General features: G+C 46.8%; 1 protein-coding gene across 4 annotated transcripts in view; it reads left to right on the top strand.

Moving 5' to 3' along the window:
- Positions 1-20,598, top strand: part of SYNE2 (spectrin repeat containing nuclear envelope protein 2) — a 330,936-nt gene that overhangs the window by 294,110 nt on the left and 16,228 nt on the right. For 3 of the 4 annotated variants that reach the window (XM_064374927.1, XM_064374924.1, XM_064374925.1), the window contains 5 exons: positions 667-833; positions 15,156-15,318; positions 17,214-17,401; positions 18,189-18,339; positions 18,703-18,885. In XM_064374927.1, the coding sequence (XP_064230997.1) occupies positions 667-833; positions 15,156-15,318; positions 17,214-17,401; positions 18,189-18,339; positions 18,703-18,885 (852 nt within the window). Of the gene's footprint in view, positions 1-666; positions 834-7,786; positions 8,062-15,155; positions 15,319-17,213; positions 17,402-18,188; positions 18,340-18,702; positions 18,886-20,598 lie in introns of those variants that run through there. The other variant, XM_064374926.1, reaches the window with a different exon arrangement.

A 20,598-nucleotide genomic window follows, 5' to 3' on the forward strand; every position in this document is an offset into this window, starting at 1 on the left:
AGTTCGAGACCAGCCTGGCTGACACATGGTGAAACCTCATCTCTACTAAAAATACAAAAATTAGTCTGGTGTGGTGGTGGATGCCTGTAATCCCAGCTACTTGGGAGGTGGAGGCAGGAGGATTGCTTGAACCTGGGAGGTGGAGGTTGCAGTGAGCCAAGATTGTGCCATTGCACTCCAGCCTGGGCAACAGAGCAAAAACTGTCTCAAGAAAAAAAGAAGCTCCCCTTGCCAAGGGGGAGAGGCCAACAGCAGCAAGGCTCATAATTTTGAAATGGTCACTGATCCCCACAGGGAAAGGTAATAAGAACATTCTTGCTGCAGTCACCCAAAACACCACTCAGTCAAACCTCCGGGAAACTGTAACCCATAGTAGGCTAATTAGTTATGCCCGGTTGTCCTCAGCTCCCAAGTAGGTTAGAAGAAATCGGTGAGAGGAAACAGTGGGATCTTACTGTGTTGCAAAAGCTAGTCTTGAACTCCTGGACTCGAGTAATCCTCTTGCCTTGGCCTCCCAAACTGCTGGGATTATTAGTATGAGCTACTATGCCTGGCCGTTTTCTTTTGTTTTGTTTTATTAATTTCAAGAGGCAACTCTGTTTGTGGCAGGAGAAGAAACGACTTTTGGGTAATAATCCAGGCTTTATGTTTTGGTGCCTTTGCCAGGACTGCATGGAAGAAATAAACTTGTTTAGTGAAAACAAGTTACAGTTAAAGCAGATGGGTGACCAGTTGATCAAGGCCAGCAACCAGTCGAGAGCAGCTGAGATCGATGACAAGCTCAACAAAGTTAACGATCGTTGGCAACATCTTTTTGATGTCATCGGATCGAGGTAAGAAATGGCCTAAAAATGATTCTTACTCTCCAGGAACAGTGATTGTTTTACAGATCTAGTAAACTGAGCTTCCTCTAAGATGATCCAGCAATTTTGTAAGTTTACAGATTAAGGCACAGGTTGATAAAAATGAGTGGAAATTCTTTCTATATTATTTTAAAAATTATATGCTAGTATATTCTATGTTAATATTTCTTCTTTAGCTTACAACTTCACATGAATTAGAGTAGTTTTAAATGAGAGTTGGAAATTTATTTGGAAAGGGATCCTTGGGAGGGGTTATTGTTTAGAAATTTTGACTTTGTGTTAGCATGTGCGTGTCCCCACAGTGAAATCATGCCTGTTGTTCCTGCCTTAGTATGGCAAATCAGGCAGGTCAGGGCCCAGGCCCAGTTTCTGGAGGCTGGGGGCCCATGACCGCCCCACTACCCGCACTCAAGGCAGGGGCAGGAGTCTTCTGTAAGCATGTGGGCTAAGAGTGCCAGGTCTCTCATGGGCGTCTTGTCCTAGGGTGTGGATTTGGGCACAACCAAGTCCTAAATCAGAGGACCACAAATCAAAGCTGTATTTGCCAGTGTAGTCTTATCAGAAATAGAGCTGATAATTTTCTCTCTCTTCCCAAAATGACGATGATACCCAAAGTTCTTAAATGTCTTGTCTTCAAATTCCCTCTCTGAAGACAAACTCCAAGTGGATGTTTTTTTAGTGGCCACCTGGCATACAGAGAACAGTCACTTGGCCTTGAGACCACTTGTGCAGCTGTGTTTCCACTGACCACACGGGTTCTTTCTGTGGCAGCGTGAGCAGATGTTTTGAACACACATCGAATTTGGAATATACAGGAGAACCTATAAGGTGAATAAAGAATTTGGGGGGTGATGAAAGTAAGATATTCTTCATAATTTGGCATCTTCTTTACCTCATTGTTTACTGGAAACCATAAGTGAACCTGAGTCAGTCAACAGAGGCACTGGGCTAAATGCTATGAGAATTACAGGCAGAAAGTAAGATGCGTCAGTTACCTTAATGGAAGTAGGTATCTGAGCAGCTGTAAAACCAAGTGGTTTGAGAGCTCAGATCCCATCTTCCTGAGATTAGGAAGAGCCTAACAGAGGGGCTGTGTTCCCAGATGGTCCTAAATGAAGGATTGCGATTCCTGGCGGTTACTGGTGGCAGAGAGGGTGGCACTTATGTTGAGAGCAAAGCGGTACAGAGTAGAGCAGCATCGAAGCCATTCAGGAAGTGATGAGAAGTCCTATTGACCCCAGCATAGGAGATGAGCTAGAAGGATGGCCTGGGGATAAATCTTAGAAGACTTTTGTTTGTTTGTTTTTGTTTTTGAGACAGAGTTTTGCTCTTGTTGCCCAGGCTGGAGTGCAGTGGTGCGATCTTAGCTCACTGCAACCTCTGCCTCCTGGTTTCAAGTGTTTCTCCTGACTCAGCCTCCCGAGTAGCTGGGATTACAGGTGCACGCCACCACCATTTTATTTCCACTAAAAATAATTTTTGTATTTTTAGTGGAAACAGGGTTTCATTATATTGGTCAGGCTGGTCTTGAACTCCTGACTTCGTGATCCACCTGACTCAGCCTCCCAAAGTTCTGGGATAACAGGTGTGAGCCACCACACCCGGCCTAAAGACTTTAAATCTCAGCTAAATACTTAGCCTCCTAAAAAAAATCTGAGCTATGCCTGGTTCCTTAGCAGTGGAGGGTTTGCTGAAGACAAATATTGGGGGGATTTGGCTGGCAACATAGACTGGCCCAAGTTGAACTTCTGTCCACAGCCAATTTGGAGAAAAAAAAAACAAACAGAAATGCATGGTGGAAATCTAAGTAAGGATTAAGAGCACAAGTTTTGAACCATTCCTGACTTTCCCACTTATTCACTGTGGAATCTTGAGTGTGTGATTTAACCTTTCTAAGCCTCAGTTTCTAAACCTGTAAAATGGGTCTAATTGGCTCACATCAGAGGACACTCGTGCTGTCCGCGGTGAGGATGTGTGTCACGCCTTTGGTATAGGGCCAGCACATCACATACGAGCCAGCGTATATGGGCCAGCATTTATGGAGTGGTTGTTTTCTACTTTCCCATAAGAAGACTCTTAAGTCACATGTTTATTGAGTGGAAGATGATTCTATCAGTTACATCTAGTGATGAGAGATCTTTCCCAGGAAGGCCTGTGACTGGACTACGTCATTCTCAGAGCTTAGAATAGTGCATCACGTTTGTTGAAATGAAGAAATGTTTTAGTGCGTTTGTTAAGATAATTTCTATGGGATGAATTGTGTCTTCGTGGTCGCCTTTATAGCCTAAGTCTTCTCGGGCCCTTGGCACTAGTCGAAGGTAGGATGGCATCATGCCCGTTCATGGATCATACAGGATCAAGATCTAGCTAATGTTTCCTGAGGGTTAGAGTGACAGTCCATTCTTAATCATTCATGCTCTGCTTATATCACACTGGAGTGTAACAAGCTGTTTGCTTTCCTTGCTGCCTCTTTGGCTGCCTGTCTTCAGCCAACCTTTTGGTGGGAAAGAGATAAAACAGTGGGTGAAACTGTACTAATCTTTTTGGAAAGAACAATTGGGGAAAAAGGAGTTGAAATAATAGCAAATATATTGTCAGCTGCCTGTATTCTTAATGCACCTTTTGTGTATGATTTCACTTAAACATTGTGATTCTGAAATGTAAATATCATTGCCCCATTTTATACACAGATAAGGAAGCTGAGGACTGATGCTGAGTAACTTACCCATAGTTACACAGCCAGCATGTGACTCAACCGGGATTTCAACTCAGGCAGTGTCACCTCCCTGACAGCCCAGACCTTCTCATTTGAAACACTGCAATGAGCAGTACATGTTGAGTGCCTAATCCCTTCGGCACTGAGGAATTTGGGAGGGAATCATTTTTCTTATTTTAAAGCAAGGGCTAGGCTGAGAAGCTCTTAGCTAAGTTTATTGTTCAGGTGAATCTGTGGGTTGAGGCAGTGAACTTGGACCTGTCATAAATCAGCCTTACATAGAATCCCTGATGCTGACTTCACCCTGGGCATTGTACAAAGGGAAGGAAGGGTTGGAAGAACAGGCTGCAGACTTTATGTTTGAACAGTGGCAACAAGAACCTGCTCTGCAGGGCTCCCTGATGGCTTCATTTGCCCACCAGATCCAGGACACCATGCACCCTTTTCCATCCTGCCCACAGTATTCTGCTGCTATGGCCCTTTGACAGGGAATAGCATCTCTTGTTAAAAATAAAATTGGCCGATCCAGTGCAGTGGCTCATGCCTGTAATCCCTGCGTTTTGGGAGGCCGAGGTGGGCAGATCACGAGGTCAAGAGATCGAGTCCATCCTGGCCAACATGGTGAAACCCCATCTCTACTAAAAATACAAAAATTAGCTGGGTGTGGTGGCATGGGCCTATAGTCCCAGCTACTGAGAAGGCTAAGGCAAGAGAATTGCTTGAACCTGGGAGGCGGAGGTTACAGTGAGCCGAGATTACACCACTGCACTCCAGCCTGGCAACAGAGCAAGACTCCATCTCAAAAAAAAAAAAAGAAAGAAATTGAAAATAAAAAAAGATTGGCCAGGCATGGTGGCTCACGCCTATAATCGCAGCACTTTGGGAGGCTGAGGCAGACGGATCACCTGAGGTCGGGAGTTTGAGATCAGCCTGACAAACATGGAGAAACCCCATCTCTACTAAAAATAGAAAATTAGCCAGGCATGGTGGTATTATGTGCTTCTGGGCCAGGCACTGTGGCTCATGCCTGTAATCCTAGCACTTTGGAAGGCCAAGGCAGGTGGGATCATGAGGTCAGGAGTTCAAGATCTACCTGGCCAAGATGGTGAAACCCATCTACATTTGTAGTTTTGAAAACTACAAAAATTAGCTGAGCGTGGTGGCAGGCGCCTGTAATCCCAGCTACTCAGGAGGCTGAGGCAGGAAAATCACCTGAACCCTGGTGGCAGAGGTTGCAGTGAGCCAAGATCATGCCACTGCACTCCAGCCTGGGTGAGAGACTCCATCTCAAAAAAAAAAAAAAAATTATATGCTTCTATGTTCATTTGTCAAATTAAACAAAGAGTTAAATTTTTTTTTTTTTAATTGTGCCTATTAGACTCTCTCCTCCTTTTTGAGACAAGGTCTGGCTGTATGGCCCAGGCTGAAAATACAGTGGCATAATCACAGCCCATTGCAGCCTCGACCTCTCAGGCTCAAACAGTTCTCCCACCTCAGCCTCCCAGGTAGCTGGGACTACAAGCACACACCACCATGCCCGGGAAACTTTTTGTTTTTGTTTTTGTTGTTTGTTGTTTGTAGAGATGGGGTTTCACCATATTGCCCAAGCTGGTCTCGAGTTCCTGGGCTCAAGTGATCCTCCCACCTCTGCTTCCCAAAGTGCTGGAATTACAGGCATGAGCTGCCCACATCCAGCCTTCAGTAACATCTTTGAAAAGTAACTTAGCAAAACTTCTGAATGCAGGACAGACAACTAAATTACAGAAGTTATTTTTCAGAACTACCAATTGTGTGATCCTCTGTTCTGGAGGAACCTGGATTACTTAAGAACAATTGAGATACAGATTGATGGGTGATAGACAAAAAGATGCAGGGTTAACCTTCACAGCCATCACAGACTAAAGCTCGGAAAAGAGGATCCTTGGATCTCATCCCGTCAATGGGACTGATGTCAGAGAAGGAATTGACCTGCCACCTGATCTCACCTATGCCTCCCCTTATTTTTAAAAACCCAATAGTTGCAGCTGGGTGCAGTGGCTCACACCTGCAATCCCAACACTTTGGGAGGCTGAGGTGGGCGGATTGTGAGGTCAGGAGTTCGAGATCAGCCTGGCCAACATGATGAAACCCAATCTCTACTAAAGATACAAAAAGTTAGCTGGGCGTGGTGGACGCCTGTAATCCCAGCTACTTGGGAGGCTGGGGCAGGAGAATGGCTTGAACCCAGGAGGCGGAGGTTGCAGTGAGCCGAGATCATGCCATTGCACTCCAGCCTAGGCGACAAGGCAAGACCCCATCTCAAAAAAAAAAAAAGAACCCAATAGTTGAACTCCTTAAAAATTCATCATCTACTTTTGTTTCCCAGAATGCTCTGCCTGTTTGATGAATGAAAACCCTGGCTTGTCCTATGACGCAGGAGCTCTGTAGCCACAGGCTGGGCTGTGTCTTCAGTGAGTCCCTCTGGCAGGTTACACATCTTGGTGAATTCCTTTAGAGTCTTGGGATCGGATTGAGGAACTCTTTTTAAAGACTCTTTCTAGCAGCATGTGCAAATAATCTGAGGAAAGCGTTCAGTGCCTGATACAGGTTCGACAGTGAAGTGGAAAGGCATACCCATCCCCCCACCCCAGAAAGCTTACATTGGTTTTTATCTTGGTTGGAATCATTTTAACGAAAATGATTTTAATTTTCTTTTTGCTCATTTGTACTGACGTGTCGTGAACAAATGTCATCAATTTCATGTTCTCTCTCCTAAATTTCTCTCTGATGGTAGCACCAGCAGCAAGGCCTGTCATCCCTATGAAGCCACTGACATGGAGGGACTTTCCTAGTACTGTATGACCTCAAAGATTAGCTCCTTCCTGTTTAGACTGAATTGCTGTCACTATCAGAAATATCAAATCCACCAAAAGGAACTTTTAAACCAAACATAACCTTTACATTTTGTCTACCAACCTGAAAAGCCCACCTACTTTATAATAGTGGCAATTAAAATGTTATCATTAAACTCAGAAGTTATGACCATGGCAATTGTGAGTTAAGATTGTTTTCCATTCCTTGCAGCATGGGCAGGAATGCATGTGCCTTTTTAAGCAGATAAAGCTTTTCATTGTTCTCCTTTTATCTGTATTTTCTCAAGGTTTTTTGGAAGAGCAAACAATGCTGCTAGTCACAAAGTTGACTTGCGTTGGTCTTAGAAGGTTGCCTGATCCAATGGGACTGGAAGGATTGAGAGGTTATTTTAGCACAGGGAGAGCCAGATGTGAGGCTCCTCACTTCATCAGCCTGATCCTTCTACCTCTAGAATGGGTGATCGCTGCTCTCAGACCCTGCAGAAGTGCCTGAGGGTCGGAGAACTCCCCCAAGGAAAGAGTGGCCATCACTGGGGTAATGAGCAAGTAGGCTGATGGCCAGCGTCAGGCACGTCCAGCCTCAGAGGTTCATGTTTAGCAGGCTGCAGGAACAGCCAACCATGTGGGTCTGAGTTAATGCAGCGTTTGGGGCGAACTATTGCCAGTTCTGCTCTTCGGATTCCACTGGTGTAGCGTTTGCTGTGTTTCAAGGTGGGGATGTAATAATGACTAAATGTTGGGCTTTAGGGACTCCTGAAAAATGATATCGAGTCTCAGAATAAGGCTGGGAATGAGTCTAAGGTAGCCTAGACACAGGCCGAGCACTGCCACTTAGGATTGTCGGGAGAAACTGAGGCTGTGAATAAGGAGGAATTGTAGAACACTCACATTATGGTAAACCCTGGGAGGAGCTAGCAAGGAAAATTACAAATTTTCTTCCTCTGCAAAGTCCTAAATTCCCTTTATACTGCAAAATAGAATTTTTTGGCACAAACCAGATGAACTAAATGAACTCTCTGACCCTTCTAAACCAAGGTGTTTAGGACCAAAAGGACAGAGCAGAAAACCCCCACAGGGAAATTTCTTCTTTAAGAGGATGAGAGGAAGACATCCCTATTAGACTCAGGGGCTTCCAATTTCGCTGTTTCTTTTAAACCCGAAACAGAGAAATTTAATTTGAGGAGGACAGAAATCCTCTTTTGTATGCCCCAAATCTAAATGTTTCTTCTCTCCGTTTATAGCACTTCATAAATAACCCATAGCCAAGATAACACTGTGACTTTCTTCTCCCAGCGTTGCAATCCTGGAGTGTCAGAACAAAGGCTGTGTGTGTGAGGAAAGAGCTGGAGATATTTGTTTATTGGAAGGGAGAAAACCGAGATTAAAAATTGCAGTTAGCAGGGGAGAAGAAGGTGTCTTCCTTCCCACTGGCACTGCCCTGTGCCTGCGAGCCAGCCGTGCCCACAAGGAGCCTTGGAGAGGGCTGAGTCCGCCTCTGTGCAAGATGCTGAACCAGTGAAGAGGGCACGCCGGGCAGGGGGAGGGGCTGCCTCAGCCCTGGGAGGTGGAGGTGCAGCCGGGAACTTGGAGCTTTCGCTTAAACATAAGGAATGATTTTTTCTCATCAACAGTAAGTGCCATTTTCGTCATCAGCTCTGCATAGGGCCGAGGTGCCAGCTGCTGTCCCTTGTGTCTTGCTCTCTGGCCGTGTCGCTTTGGTTACAATAGAAATCACCGATGAGATGGTGGCTGCGGAGTGTGTGTGCTCAGCCATCGGGGGATGGGTTCTTTCCTAGCGTCAGCATGCGTGTGGTGTCTGCAGTCTGCCTCTGACAAGCAGGGCAGAGGAGCGATTATGCCGTGTGGAAAATGGAAGTCCTCCGGTGACAAAAATGCTTCAAAGAGGCAGTGAGCTCAGACGTGTATTGTAATGCCTCTGCCCCTAAATCAGGGCTTCAGGATCTTGGTGTAATGCATTATTTTGCCATAAGGATGTTTAGTCACGTAAAAAGATAGAATTGTACAGGATTTGAACAGTATTTTTTGGAACTGACAGCTGCCCACAGGTTTGACTATTTGTTTATATTAGTACAAATTCAGATACTTGAACCATCTCAGTTTTCCTTAGTATTTTTTAAATAAGGCTGTCCACATGGACATAGGAATTTTTTTGTTAACTTAGACTGATTTCGGGCTTTTATTATAATTTAACTGTAGACTCCTGAGCACTTAGAGGATAGAACTAAATGGTAAATTATTCCATGTGTATAAATTTAACATGTAAAGCCTTCCTCATACATTGTAAAGGCTTAGGCTTGGTATATAGCATGATGCTAACCTGGCTTGATTTTGTTTGGAAGGAGAGCAGTGTTCATCAATGTTATATTCTCATCCATCGCTAGTTAAAAGAAAAACTTTATTCACCTTGATTCTTTTCTGCATTTTTACCCGTAGCCACTGCAGAAGAACTCTTCTAATTTAAAGTGACTCTTAGGCATAATTCTTTTGTTTGGTTTCATAGAAAACATTTTGCTTTTGTTCAGTCTCCCAATAAAGAGCCTACGCAGGTGGAAAACTTGCCTTTTGTACTTAAACATTTTCTTTTTCTGACTCTCAGAACTGGGTTTTAAAATGCTGCCTTTTCCTGGAGAAATGTTATTTGTTGAAATGCCTGTGTGAGAAATGCTGAGAGCACCCGGGTGAAAACCTGGGCAGCTGCAGAGATGAGGGCCGTGGCAGCAGCCGGCTCAGGTAGCTGACGTCAGGCCGTGCTGGGGTTGCTTCTGTGTGCCAGCAGGCTGGGTTCTGAATAGGTTTTCTTATTTCCAGATATTAACTCGAGATTTTAAATTGTTCGAGAGCAGTATTAACAAGGCCTCACATGTGGAGGTCAGTTGGCTGGGTGTGCAAAAGACAAATACTTCCTGACCTGGGAGAGGTGATAATTAGATGACAGTGTCTGTACAGAACAGAACGATGCATACCCAGCAGTGTACCTGATGGGTCCCAGAGTAAGTGGTTACCTGATGATCTGAGGAACGGCATTTGTATTCCCAGGCATTTAGGGGTATTAGACCTCTGGATGGAGTTTGGGATATACAGGCTACATCCTGGCTGGATGAGTGCTTTGTCACTTCCTCTTGAATTTGCACTAAGTAAGCCTCTGATGTGAGTGTCTGGCAGCACTTCACTGGCCCGTGTGAAACTAGGGCTGAGGAACACAAGTGGCTCTTAGGATGGCAGCACACTGCTTTGTGGCAAAAAGGGCTCTGATATGCTCGGTCTTTACCTCTTCTTTACAATCTAACATGGCTACCTCTTTTATGAAGAAGACAAATCAGATAGATCGAAAGGTATGAGTGAACATCATTCACTCCTTCAACAGCTATTTTTTTTTTTTTTAATAGACAGGGTTTCACCATGTTGGCCAGGCTAGTCTCGAACTCCTGGCCACAAGTGATCCACCTGCCTCGGCCTCCCAAAGTGCTGGGACTATAGGCGTGAGCCACCGCACCCGGTCTTCAACAGCTATTTATTGAGCAGCTCCTATGTTGTATTATAAGGTCAACATTACATCTAAGTTAGGTGATGACCTCTCTGGGAAGAATCCTCTAGTGATCTCTGAATCCTCAGGATGTGTGCAGGATCCAAGACAAAGCAATGGTTAAGTGTTTACTGAAAGAAAATCATGGAAGGGAAATGTGGGCAGCATGTATTGAGCCTTCTGGCCTCCTCTCCAGGCACCAGCTAAGAACCCCAAGCTGTAGCATCCATTATACCAGATCCTACCCCCAGTGTATCCTGCGCTATGAGTCCAGACTTCTGGTCATGTTCTCTGACAGCAACAAAACAATCCTGTACCTCCCATATGTGCACGTTAGTGTGTGTGGGATTATGTGAGAAGATGGGTAGTGCTTAAGAACAGCAGCTTTGGACCCAGCACAGTGGCGCATGCCTGTAATCCCAGCACTCTGGGAGGTCAAGGTGGGCAGATCACGAGGTCAGGAGTTCAAGACCAGCCTGACCAACATGGTGAAACCCTGTCTCTACTAAAAATAAAAAAAATTAGCTGGGCATGGTGGTGCGTGCTTATTATCCCAGCTACTCAGGAGGCTGAGGCAGGAGAATTGCTTGAATCTGGGAGGCGGAGGTTGCGGTAAGCCGAGATCGCACCATTGCACTCCAGCCTGGGCAACAAGAGCAAAACTCTGTCTCAAAATAAAAAACAGCTCCAGACCAGACTGCCCAGGTTAGAATCCTGACTCCATTATTGACCATGTGACTTGGGCAAGCTATTTACTCTCTGTGCCTCAGTTTCCTCATCTGTCAAGTAGAGATAATATTACCTATCTCCTAGCATTGTTATAAAGAGTAAATGATACCTGTAATGCCAACACTTTGGGAGGCTAAGGTGAGTCGTCAAGGTCAGGAGTTTGAGACCAGCCTGGCCAACGTGGGGAAACCCTGTCTCTACTAAAAATACAAAAATTAGCTGAGCATGGTGCCATGTGCCTATAACCCCAGCTACTCAGAAGACTGAGGCAGGAGAATTGCTTGAACCTGGGAGGCAGAAGTTGCAGTGAGCCCAGATCTCACCACTACACTCAAGCGTGGGCAATTGAGACTGTCTCAAAATAAATAAATAAATAAATGAGTTACTAACATGAAGTACCACAAGCCTGGCACATGTAGACATCAGCATCGGATACAGATGTTTCATTTTAATAATAAAGTTTATCATTTTAAAAGAATGGGATGACAATAGACAATCTCCTGTTTTATTTCCACATTCCATTGATTTGTCCTGAGCACCCCATTTTGGATACCACAGTCCTGGGGAAACCAAGCAAATTATTCCCCCACCTTCTGCATACCCCCTCTGCTTTGTTGCACACCTAACCCCCAGGGTTAACAGAGTTTGAGATCACCACATCCCTGTGCTTCTGTACCCAGGTTATTTTGTTGCTAGTTAGCACCCTTCATTTCAACCCGTGCATTCTTCGGTGTGTTCGTTGCTTTTTCTTTCTTTTTTTTTTTTTTGAGATGGAGTCTTGCTCTGTTGCCCAGGCTGGAGTGCAGTGGCGTGATCTCAGCTCACCGCAATTTGCGCCTCCTGGGTTCAAGCGATTCTCCTGCCTCAGCCTCCCAAGTAGCTGGGACTACAGGTGTGCGCCACCACACCTAGCTAATTTTTTGTATTTTCAGTAGAGACGGAGTTTGACCATGTTGGCCAGGCTGGTCTCCAACTCCTGACCTTGTGATCTGCCCACCTTGGCCGCCCAAAGTGCTAGGATTACAGGCATGAGCCACCGCCCTCTGTTCATCGCTTTTAAGTTATAAGAGAGGAGATAAAGAAGGAAACGGAAAAAAAATAAGAAAAAGTATATAAAGAAATACTTGGATTCTAGCTCTCTTCTTTTCAAAATAAGAAAGAGGCTGGGATTCTTACGGTGGAATAGGATCAGAGCTAGATGAAGGCCGTGGGAGATTTCATTCTGGGAAGAGGGGAGGAGTGAGGAGGGCAGGACAGCTGTGCAGAAGTCACAAGCCTGAGCCCTTCCCCGACCCTGGGAAGCTCTTGGCCGGGCCTCTTCTCCAGCAGAGGCTTCTAGGAGGGCAGTCCCTTGGGAACTGCCTGGAGGACTCCTTGTCCCATGGTGCCAGGGGTTCCCAGTTATCCTGGGAGTTGCCTGGAGTGTTCTTTCTGGAACCAGGACAATCAAGGTGGCAAGATATTGGGGTGAGGGGAGTGTACCTCTGAAGTTGTAGGAATGAAGGTGGGATCTAGGTTACAGCTGTATCCAGGCCTGGCCCCGGATTCCATTACTTCCTTTTTAATAAATCATCTGTCCTTGTGGTGTTTGCAGTAAGAATATAATTTGGAAAACATGCCTCCTTGAAACTTACCGTGACTATAAGTTGCTGGGCATTTATCTCTGAGGCATTCTGCCTTTCACGTGTTATAGCTCATTCAGTCCCCTCAGCCACCCAGTGAAGGAAGGTACTACTCCTACTGTTTTTTTTTTTGTTTTTTTTTTTTTTTGGGCGGGGGGCTTTGTTTTGTTTTTGGTTTTTTTTGAGATTGAGTCTCGCTCTTGTTGCCCAGGCTGGCGTTCAGTGGCGCAATCTTGGCTCACTACAACTTCCGCCTCCCGGATTCAAGTGATTCTCCTGCCTCAGCCTCCTGAGTAGCTGGGATTACAGGCGTGTACTGCCACGCATGGCTAAGTTTTGTATTTTTAGTAGAGGCAGGGTTTCACCATGTTGGTCAGGCTGGTCTCGAACTCCTGACCTCGTGATCCGCCAGTCTCGGCCTCCCAAAGTGCTGGGATTACAAGCGTGAGCCATCACGCCTGGCCTATTAACACCATTTTACAGATGACATTAAACATGGCCAGGACGCAAGGCCAGGACGCAAACCCAGGCCCTGACCACAGAGTCTGTGTTCTTCCACCACCAGACTACACAGCCTTCTTCCAGGCTTGACCTTGAGAATAAAATATTTATGAAAGAACTTTGTGACATCCAAGCTGTGTAAATAAAGCGTGATGGTAGTGTCACGTGGTCCCAGTCAGCATTCACTCTGTGCAGATGACTTTACGTGCAGCCTCTTATTTCAGTCTCACCACCACCTGCAAGGTGGATAATTTTACAAGTAATGAGGAGACTGGGAGTCAACGGTGGGCAGTTTGCAGAGTGCAGAGCTCTTAGATGGGAGAATGGAATTTGGGCCCAGGTCTGCTTGTCTCTGGAGTTCTGGCTTCACCTCACCTGATGCTACACCTACCTGAGGTTAAGGGGCCTGGAAGGTGTACTAGAAATAAGGGGGCTGAGGTGAAAGGACTTGCATTAAATCTTAACAGTAGCTGGTAATAGAACTAGAAGTAGAAGTCAGTCCCTTGGATTGACTTGGTCAACCATAAGTTACAATTTTTTTAAATCCACACTTACATGACTACTCCGTGGTCTACTTAAATCATAGCTTCTAGTGGAAGAGCTTGTCCATATTTATCCATTCACCAACATTTGTGGAGAGCTTCCTGCCCACCAGGCGCTGTGGGAGGTGCTTCGTGTGCAGAGGAAACGCTGGCTGCAGTCTGGCCGTGGCAGTCCCTGACCTGGTGGGTGCTCAGTGTCTGAGAGAGTGCAAGGCTAGAGCAGAGTGGCCCCTGAATGCTTGAGGTACAAAGATCAGAGGGCTGAACCAGTTTTTCAGGGTAGGGCAGGGAATATGGAAGGCTTTGAGCATGCATCAGACATGCCTTGTAAAACTTATTTACACTTCGGCTACAGAACCAAAAGTGGACAGGAAGGCTAGGGGGCTGAGAGGAGGTTGTTCGTTCAAGTAAGAGGTGATGGAGGCCTGGAGTGCAGTGTTTCCTGAGAGTTAGGGTCAGTGCCCCATTTCTCTCTCTAGCTCCCAGCCATGGGGCGCAGTTCTGACAGCATCAGCATCTCCCAGTGTAGGTATTGATAAGTAGGAACTTTACATTGGAGCCATTGCTTTTTTTTTTTTTTTTAGAGACAGAGTCTCACTCTGTCACCTAGTCTGGAGTGTGGCATGATCTTGGCTCACTGCAACCTCCGCCGCCCAGGTTCAAGTGATTCTCCTGCCTCAACCTCCTAAGTAGCTGGGATTACAGGCACCTGGCACCATGCTTGGCTAATTTTTTATATTTTTAGTAGAGATGGGGTTTCGCCATGTTGGCCAAAGCTGGTCTCAAACTCCTGACCTCGTGATCCATCCGCCTCAGTCTCCCAAAGTGCTGAGATTACAGGCGTGAGCTGCCATGCCCAGCCTGGAGCCATTACTTTTAAGTGTCTGGGATTAATGAAAAATCCCACAGAATGCCAGGACAGATCCTGGCTCTACTTACTCTACTTGAGGACTTTAAGGAAAGCAGTTTATTGGAGCATCTTATTTTAGTCTATATGTCAAAAAAAGATTGTTTTCCCTCAACAGCTACATCACTTCCCCTTGACAGCATGTTGACGTGCACGCCAAGCTGCACTCATGCCATGTGTGTGCTTTCAAATCTGCTCCACGCCGAGTTGGGCTGGATGGGAGCGGAGGCGGATTGGCGAGGGAGATCACATTTAGAACTGCGCTTGCATGCAGATTTCCTTTGCCTCCTCCCTTTTTGACGGACAGAGATGCCCCATAATCCACCCACGTGGGCTGGTTCAATGTATATGGCTGGGCGAACCCCTCAGACAGAAGTGGTAGGGCTTGGCACATGTTTCCTGCCAAAGGGGAGGGTCCCATGAGAGGCCTTGTGGACCAAATGCCACCAAGTGAGCTGTGAACCAGGCGTGTAACATCTTTAATCTCCCAGGGTAGATGACTGGCCGCTGCAGTCTCAGACATACCTATGCAGAAACTGGACAGAAGTTAGGATGGTTGTTCCCATTTAGAAAAAATGGCATATCTTCTCACCTCTGCAGCCTCAGGACAATGGACTGGGTCTCAGGATCTCACTCTGGGAATGATAAGACTTCCATATTTGCATAGGTAGATTAACTCTCAGTCCTTTTGAAAATCAACAGAAATAACAGCTTTGCAAAGCTTCACATCTCCTCTGAGAACTTGTGTCTGGTGATATGAGAGTTGTTCCTGATATAAAATCAAAGCAAAGTAGATTGTTTTTTACCCTGCAGTGCTCTTATTGGCACATTCTGTCACCACTAAGTATTGGGCTTTTTTTTTTCTGCAAATATGTTTAGGGTGAAGAAACTGAAGGAGACCTTTGCTTTTATTCAGCAGTTGGACAAAAACATGAGCAACCTTCGCACCTGGTTGGCTCGAATTGAGTCTGAGCTTTCCAAGCCTGTTGTTTATGACGTCTGCGATGATCAAGAGATCCAGAAGAGGCTCGCTGAGCAGCAGGTGGGACAATCAGAAATGAGGTCTTGAAAGAGGACGGGTGTCCGCGATGTGCACGGACTCAGGCCCTCCCCATATCTATGTGTGTTCACATGCTCACATTTCATAACATTGGTTTGCTCTTTCCAGAGAAAACTGACACCTTTCCATGTTCTCGCCTCCATCTCTTGAGTGCTCCCTCCCACACGCACGTCGCTTTTTGTGAAACTGAGTGAATCATGTTTAAGATGCATATCTTAACCTTGGTGGTAAATAAGTTTGTTTGTTTGGTTTTTTTTCTGGGAAGTTTACACTGAAGTAAATAAGATTTTTTTAATTATGTCTTTTTTTAACTCTGATCGTTATGTTCTGTTAATATAGTTTTGGAAGGCAATGAATTGAAAGAAAAGCAAGTTTTCTAACCAAGGAAGGTTTGCATGGGATCATATTGTGTGTGACTGGCATAGCTTTTTAAAAAATTAAAACAAGAAAAGGTGTGATAGGCCGGGCGCAGTGGCTCATGCTTGTAATCCTAGCACTTTGGGAGGCTGAGGTGGGTGGATTGCCTGAGCTCAGGAGTTCAAGACCAGCCTGGGCAACATGGTAAAACCTCATCTCTTTAAAAAAAAAAAAAAGGTGTGATAAGGAACATGCTTAGACCAGTAGTTTAGGAAGCTGCAATGCTCTGTGTGTTTTTGTTATCAGATATGTGTGCTCTGAGCCAACCCTGGGGAATGAACCTTGTATTGCCTTCTGTAGATGGTGGCAGCTACCATTTATAATATAATCCTCTTATTAACCAAACTTTGTTGAGTTCTGGGAATTGGATTTAGTCTAGTTAATAGTGGCTTATTTAAAGTAGTGTAGGTTTCAGATATTGGTATATTATCAAATAATTAAAATAGAATTTAACTTACTCTTTGCTTTCTCACAATGTAATTTGGATATTAAAATTAATGGTGTAGTCTTATGACACTTATCACAGGATTTGGACATCAGGGATGTCTAACTCATCCAGAATGGCAAAACAGGTTCATCACCTCTCTCCCTCCCCACAGCCCAGCTGTGGGGCACAGAATAAATATTATCTCATGATGACTAAAAAGGCCATGCTTATCCCTAAAGAGGTTTTCCAGTTTTTTCCTGTGACCATCCATTTTCCCTTCATAAATGTTATTTTTCCCAAATTGGGGATTGCATCACTATTACCATCAAAGGACAAGACTCCAGAGATCCCATGTCTCCCCAGCCACCATAGCCATGGCTGGGCTTTATCAGCTGGGGAGGCGAGCTCTGTACCCCAAACTCCTCCATGCTCACGGGGAGACTGGGTGCCCACACTGCTGCATGCACCATTTGGTATGTGTGTGAAGACATCGAGGTCTTAGTAGATTGAAGAGTTTGGCAGCCCATAAAAGGTTGAGAGTTCCTGCTGAAGAAACTCAGTTTCTTTTCTTTTTTTTTTTTTTCTTTTTCTTTTTTTCTTTTAAGCGGCAAATCCGTCATAGGGAGAGACTCAGTTTCTAAAGAAGACCTCCCTGAAACCATGTCTAAACTGGAGGCCTTTGGGGTTGGGTGGTATGGAGTAGATCCCATGTGTACCCGGAGTCTGTGCAGTGATGGGCTCTCAACGGTAATGGCACCACCTGTCAGGGTACAGAGGACACCCACTACTGTGCCACCCCTCACATGGTTCAGCACATAAATCCTAGATGTTCCAGTGTTTAAACTTTGTATCAGGTGCTGATAGCACAAAGGTGAGAGGGATTCAACGTGTACTGCCGATCCCACGGTGGAAATGCACTCAGAGAAGTATCCTCTGAGCTGGGAGAAGGGAGGGAGGAACGGAGGTCCTTTGATGCTGACCCTCCTGCTGCTACCAGCATCTCAAGAGGTTTCTTACTCTGTTGTAATCACAGGATCTGCAGCGAGATATTGAACAACACAGTGCCGGGGTGGAGTCCGTGTTTAACATCTGTGACGTCCTCCTGCACGACTCCGATGCCTGTGCAAATGAGACCGAGTGCGACTCGATCCAGCAGACCACCAGGAGCCTGGACAGACGCTGGAGGAACATCTGTGCCATGTCCATGGAGCGGCGCATGAAGTAAGAGCTCAGCTCTCCCAGATGTCTTCCGAGTGGTCAGCCGAACACAGTATACCCTTCTGACCACACTCACAGTAACTATTTCACTTAGAAATGCACCAGGTAGGCCGGCGCAGTGGCTCACGCCTGTAATCCCAGCACTTTGGGAGGCCGAAGTGGGCAGATCACCTGAGGTCGGGAGTTTGAGACCAGCCTGACCAACACAGAGAAACCCCATCTCTACTAAAAATACAAAATTAGCTGGGCGTGGTGGCACATACCTGTAGTCCCAGCTACTCAGGAGGCTGAGGCAGGAGAATTACTTGAACCCAGAGGGTAGAGGTTGCAGTGAGCCAAGATCATGCCGTTGCACTCCAGCATGGGCAACAAGAGTGAAACTCCATCTCAAAAAAAAAAAAAAAAAGAAATAGACCAGGTATTGGCAGAGAAGGCCCAATATTTATCAAAGGATTTATTCAAGAGAAACATAACGGGAGTCATGTCTCTCCCCAGCTCTCCTGTGCAGGGTGTGGCTGTGGGCTGGCCGCTGTGCTTCTGTTGACCTAGCCCGGCCATCGTGGAGGCAGGCCTGTCTCCTAGTTTTTTTAGCCTCTGTGAAGCAGGAGCTCTGGGGTGCTTGGCACTCCCAGGTGGGAGGAGCACAGACAAGAAGTGGCGTCCCTGTGATTCCTCAGAAGGGGTAACAGGGTCTCCCCCACTAAACAGTGCGAGTGTCAGGGGATTAAAGAAGTAGGAAAGCACAGGCTCCGAGGGGATGGCTTGTGTTAAGTCACTTCCCTCCTGTCAGAATCGAGGAGACGTGGCGTCTGTGGCAGAAGTTTTTAGACGACTATTCCCGCTTTGAGGACTGGCTCAAGTCTGCCGAGAGGACGGCAGCCTGCCCAAATTCCTCAGAGGTGTTGTACACAAGTGCCAAGGAGGAACTGAAGAGGTTTGAGGTAAGCGCCTTCTCCTTCCCAGCCTCCTGATCATAACTCAGCCTGCAGCGAGTGGGGCAGCTGCTGAAATGGCCTCCCTAAGTAGCCAGCTTCCCCTCACCTCTGGCGAGGGCTGCCCAGTCCACAGCCTTTCCCCAGCTGCTGAGACGGCTTTGCAAGACATGGCTGATGTATGCCAGCGGCTGTGCAATGAACTTGAAAGCCTGTTCTGTAGCTGGCATCAGGACTGGTGAATTGGGCCCTCTGCTGCCATTGCAGTTCGGGGGGTGAACGCCTGGCAGCGGGTCGCTTGGGGTGTAGAAGGGAAGGAGGGCGTCCTGGCACTCTGCACGCTTTGGCTCTGACCCCTCCCGCGCGGTGCAGGCCTTCCAGCGGCAGATCCACGAGCGGCTCACTCAGCTGGAGCTCATCAACAAGCAGTACCGGCGGCTGGCCCGGGAGAACCGCACGGACACGGCCAGCAGGCTGAAGCAGATGGTCCACGAGGGCAACCAGCGCTGGGACAACCTCCAGAGGCGGGTCACGGCCGTCCTGCGCAGACTCAGGGTAAGTTCCTCTGCACCTGGCTCGGCTGTAGGTTTTCAGGGAGACGTGACACGCCATACGCAGTGGCAGGCTTGTCACCCAAGGCAGTGGGTAGAAGGTTTCGCTTCAGGCCTGAGCTGTCTTAACGTTCCTCCAACACAAAGAAGCCCAAAGCTGCCAACGTTCATTGGTTAAAAGAGGGATTTGCGTGTGGGGCTTCTTAGGCAGGGCCTGTTTATGGGACTTGTGTCACCAACACACATCTCTTTTTTACAACTTCCATAACCCGTGGTGGTGTACCTGTTGGCGCAGAGTCCAGGGCGCCGCCTCGCTGGGTCTGGAACAGGCAACACGTGGGCCCCCGGAAGGAGCCCCGCTCTGCTCATCTGTCTGTTTTTATGGGCCCCGCCAGTTCTCGCTCTGAGGAGGTTGGACAAGGTGCATTCATTCATGAGCCCCTGTCTGCACCAGGGGGTTGGGGACTGTGATTATTCTCTGCATTTCAGAGCACACTGACTAATCCCAAAGGTTTGGTTTTTGAAAGTAAATATTCACCCTAGATTTCTGTCATTCAGAAGATGTGCTGTGTAAAGCTATGTGAGTCCAGGTATAAACTGAAAGGACTGTCACAGGCAGAGACTGCGGGACACAGTTTTAATTTCTGGGTCTGTTCTCAGGGCAGGGCATTGTTGAACACATTCTAGAAAGATATGAATGGCTGGCTGGCCTGCCTGCCTGCCTGCCTGCCTTCCTTCCCTCCTTCCCTCGTTCCTTCCTTCCTCCCCTCGTTCCTTCCCTCCTTCCCTCCTTCCTCCTTTCTTCCCTCCCTCCCTCCTTCCTTCCTTCTGTCCCTCCCTCCTTCCTTCCCTCCCTCCCTCTTTCCTTCCTTCCCTCCCTCCCTCTTTCCTTCCTTCCCTCCCTTCCTTCCCTCCCTCCCTCCCTCCTTCCTTCCTTCCCTCCCTCCCTCCCTCCTTCCTTCCTTCCCTCCCTCCCTCCTTCCTTCAGTCCCTCCCTCCTTCCTTCCCTCCCTCCCTCTTTCCTTCCTTCCCTCCCTCCCTCCTTCCTTCCTTCCTTCCTGTCTTTCCTTTCTCTTTTCTCCTTCTCAGGAAGACACTGGTTTTTCTAGTCATCCAGACAACTCCCTTGCATTTCTTTCTTTCTCCCTTCCTGTCACTCTTTCTTTCTCACTCCTCTTTCTCTCTTCTTTCTTGATAAGATCTCTCTGCTGCCCAGGCTGGAGTGCAGTGGTGACATCATAGCTCACTGCAGCCACAAACTCCTAGGCTCAATGAATCCTCCTGCCTCAGCCTCCTGAGTAACTAGGATTACAAGTGTGTATCACCGTGCCTGGCTGATTTTATTTTTTGTGGACATGGGGTCTCACTATATTGCCCAGGCTGTTCTCAAATTCCTGGCTTATGTGATCCTCCACCTTGGCCTCCCAGAGTTCTGGGATTACAGATGTGAGCCACCTTGCCGGGCCTCTTGCATTAATTATCTCCTGCTGATCTGCCTGTGGCTAATCTGCCTTTATTTGGCACTAAATGCTACACTGATGTGAGTATCAGCTGCCTATCTGTGAAGTGGTAACCTGAGAGGCATCCTTAAATGGAGGTGATAAATCTGCTCTGGGTCTTCTTTCTCTGGGGAGACACATTCAGAATTCAGTGAAGGCAGAAGGGGGCACCAGGCTGACCTCAATCCTGAGATCAGGGCTTTTCCATCTTGAAGCTA

The sequence above is a fragment of the Aotus nancymaae genome, unplaced genomic scaffold (assembly GCF_030222135.1).
Source record: "Aotus nancymaae isolate 86718 unplaced genomic scaffold, 86718_ANA_hifiasm-v0.15.2.pri h1tg000011l, whole genome shotgun sequence".
Lineage (NCBI taxonomy): Eukaryota > Metazoa > Chordata > Mammalia > Primates > Aotidae > Aotus > Aotus nancymaae.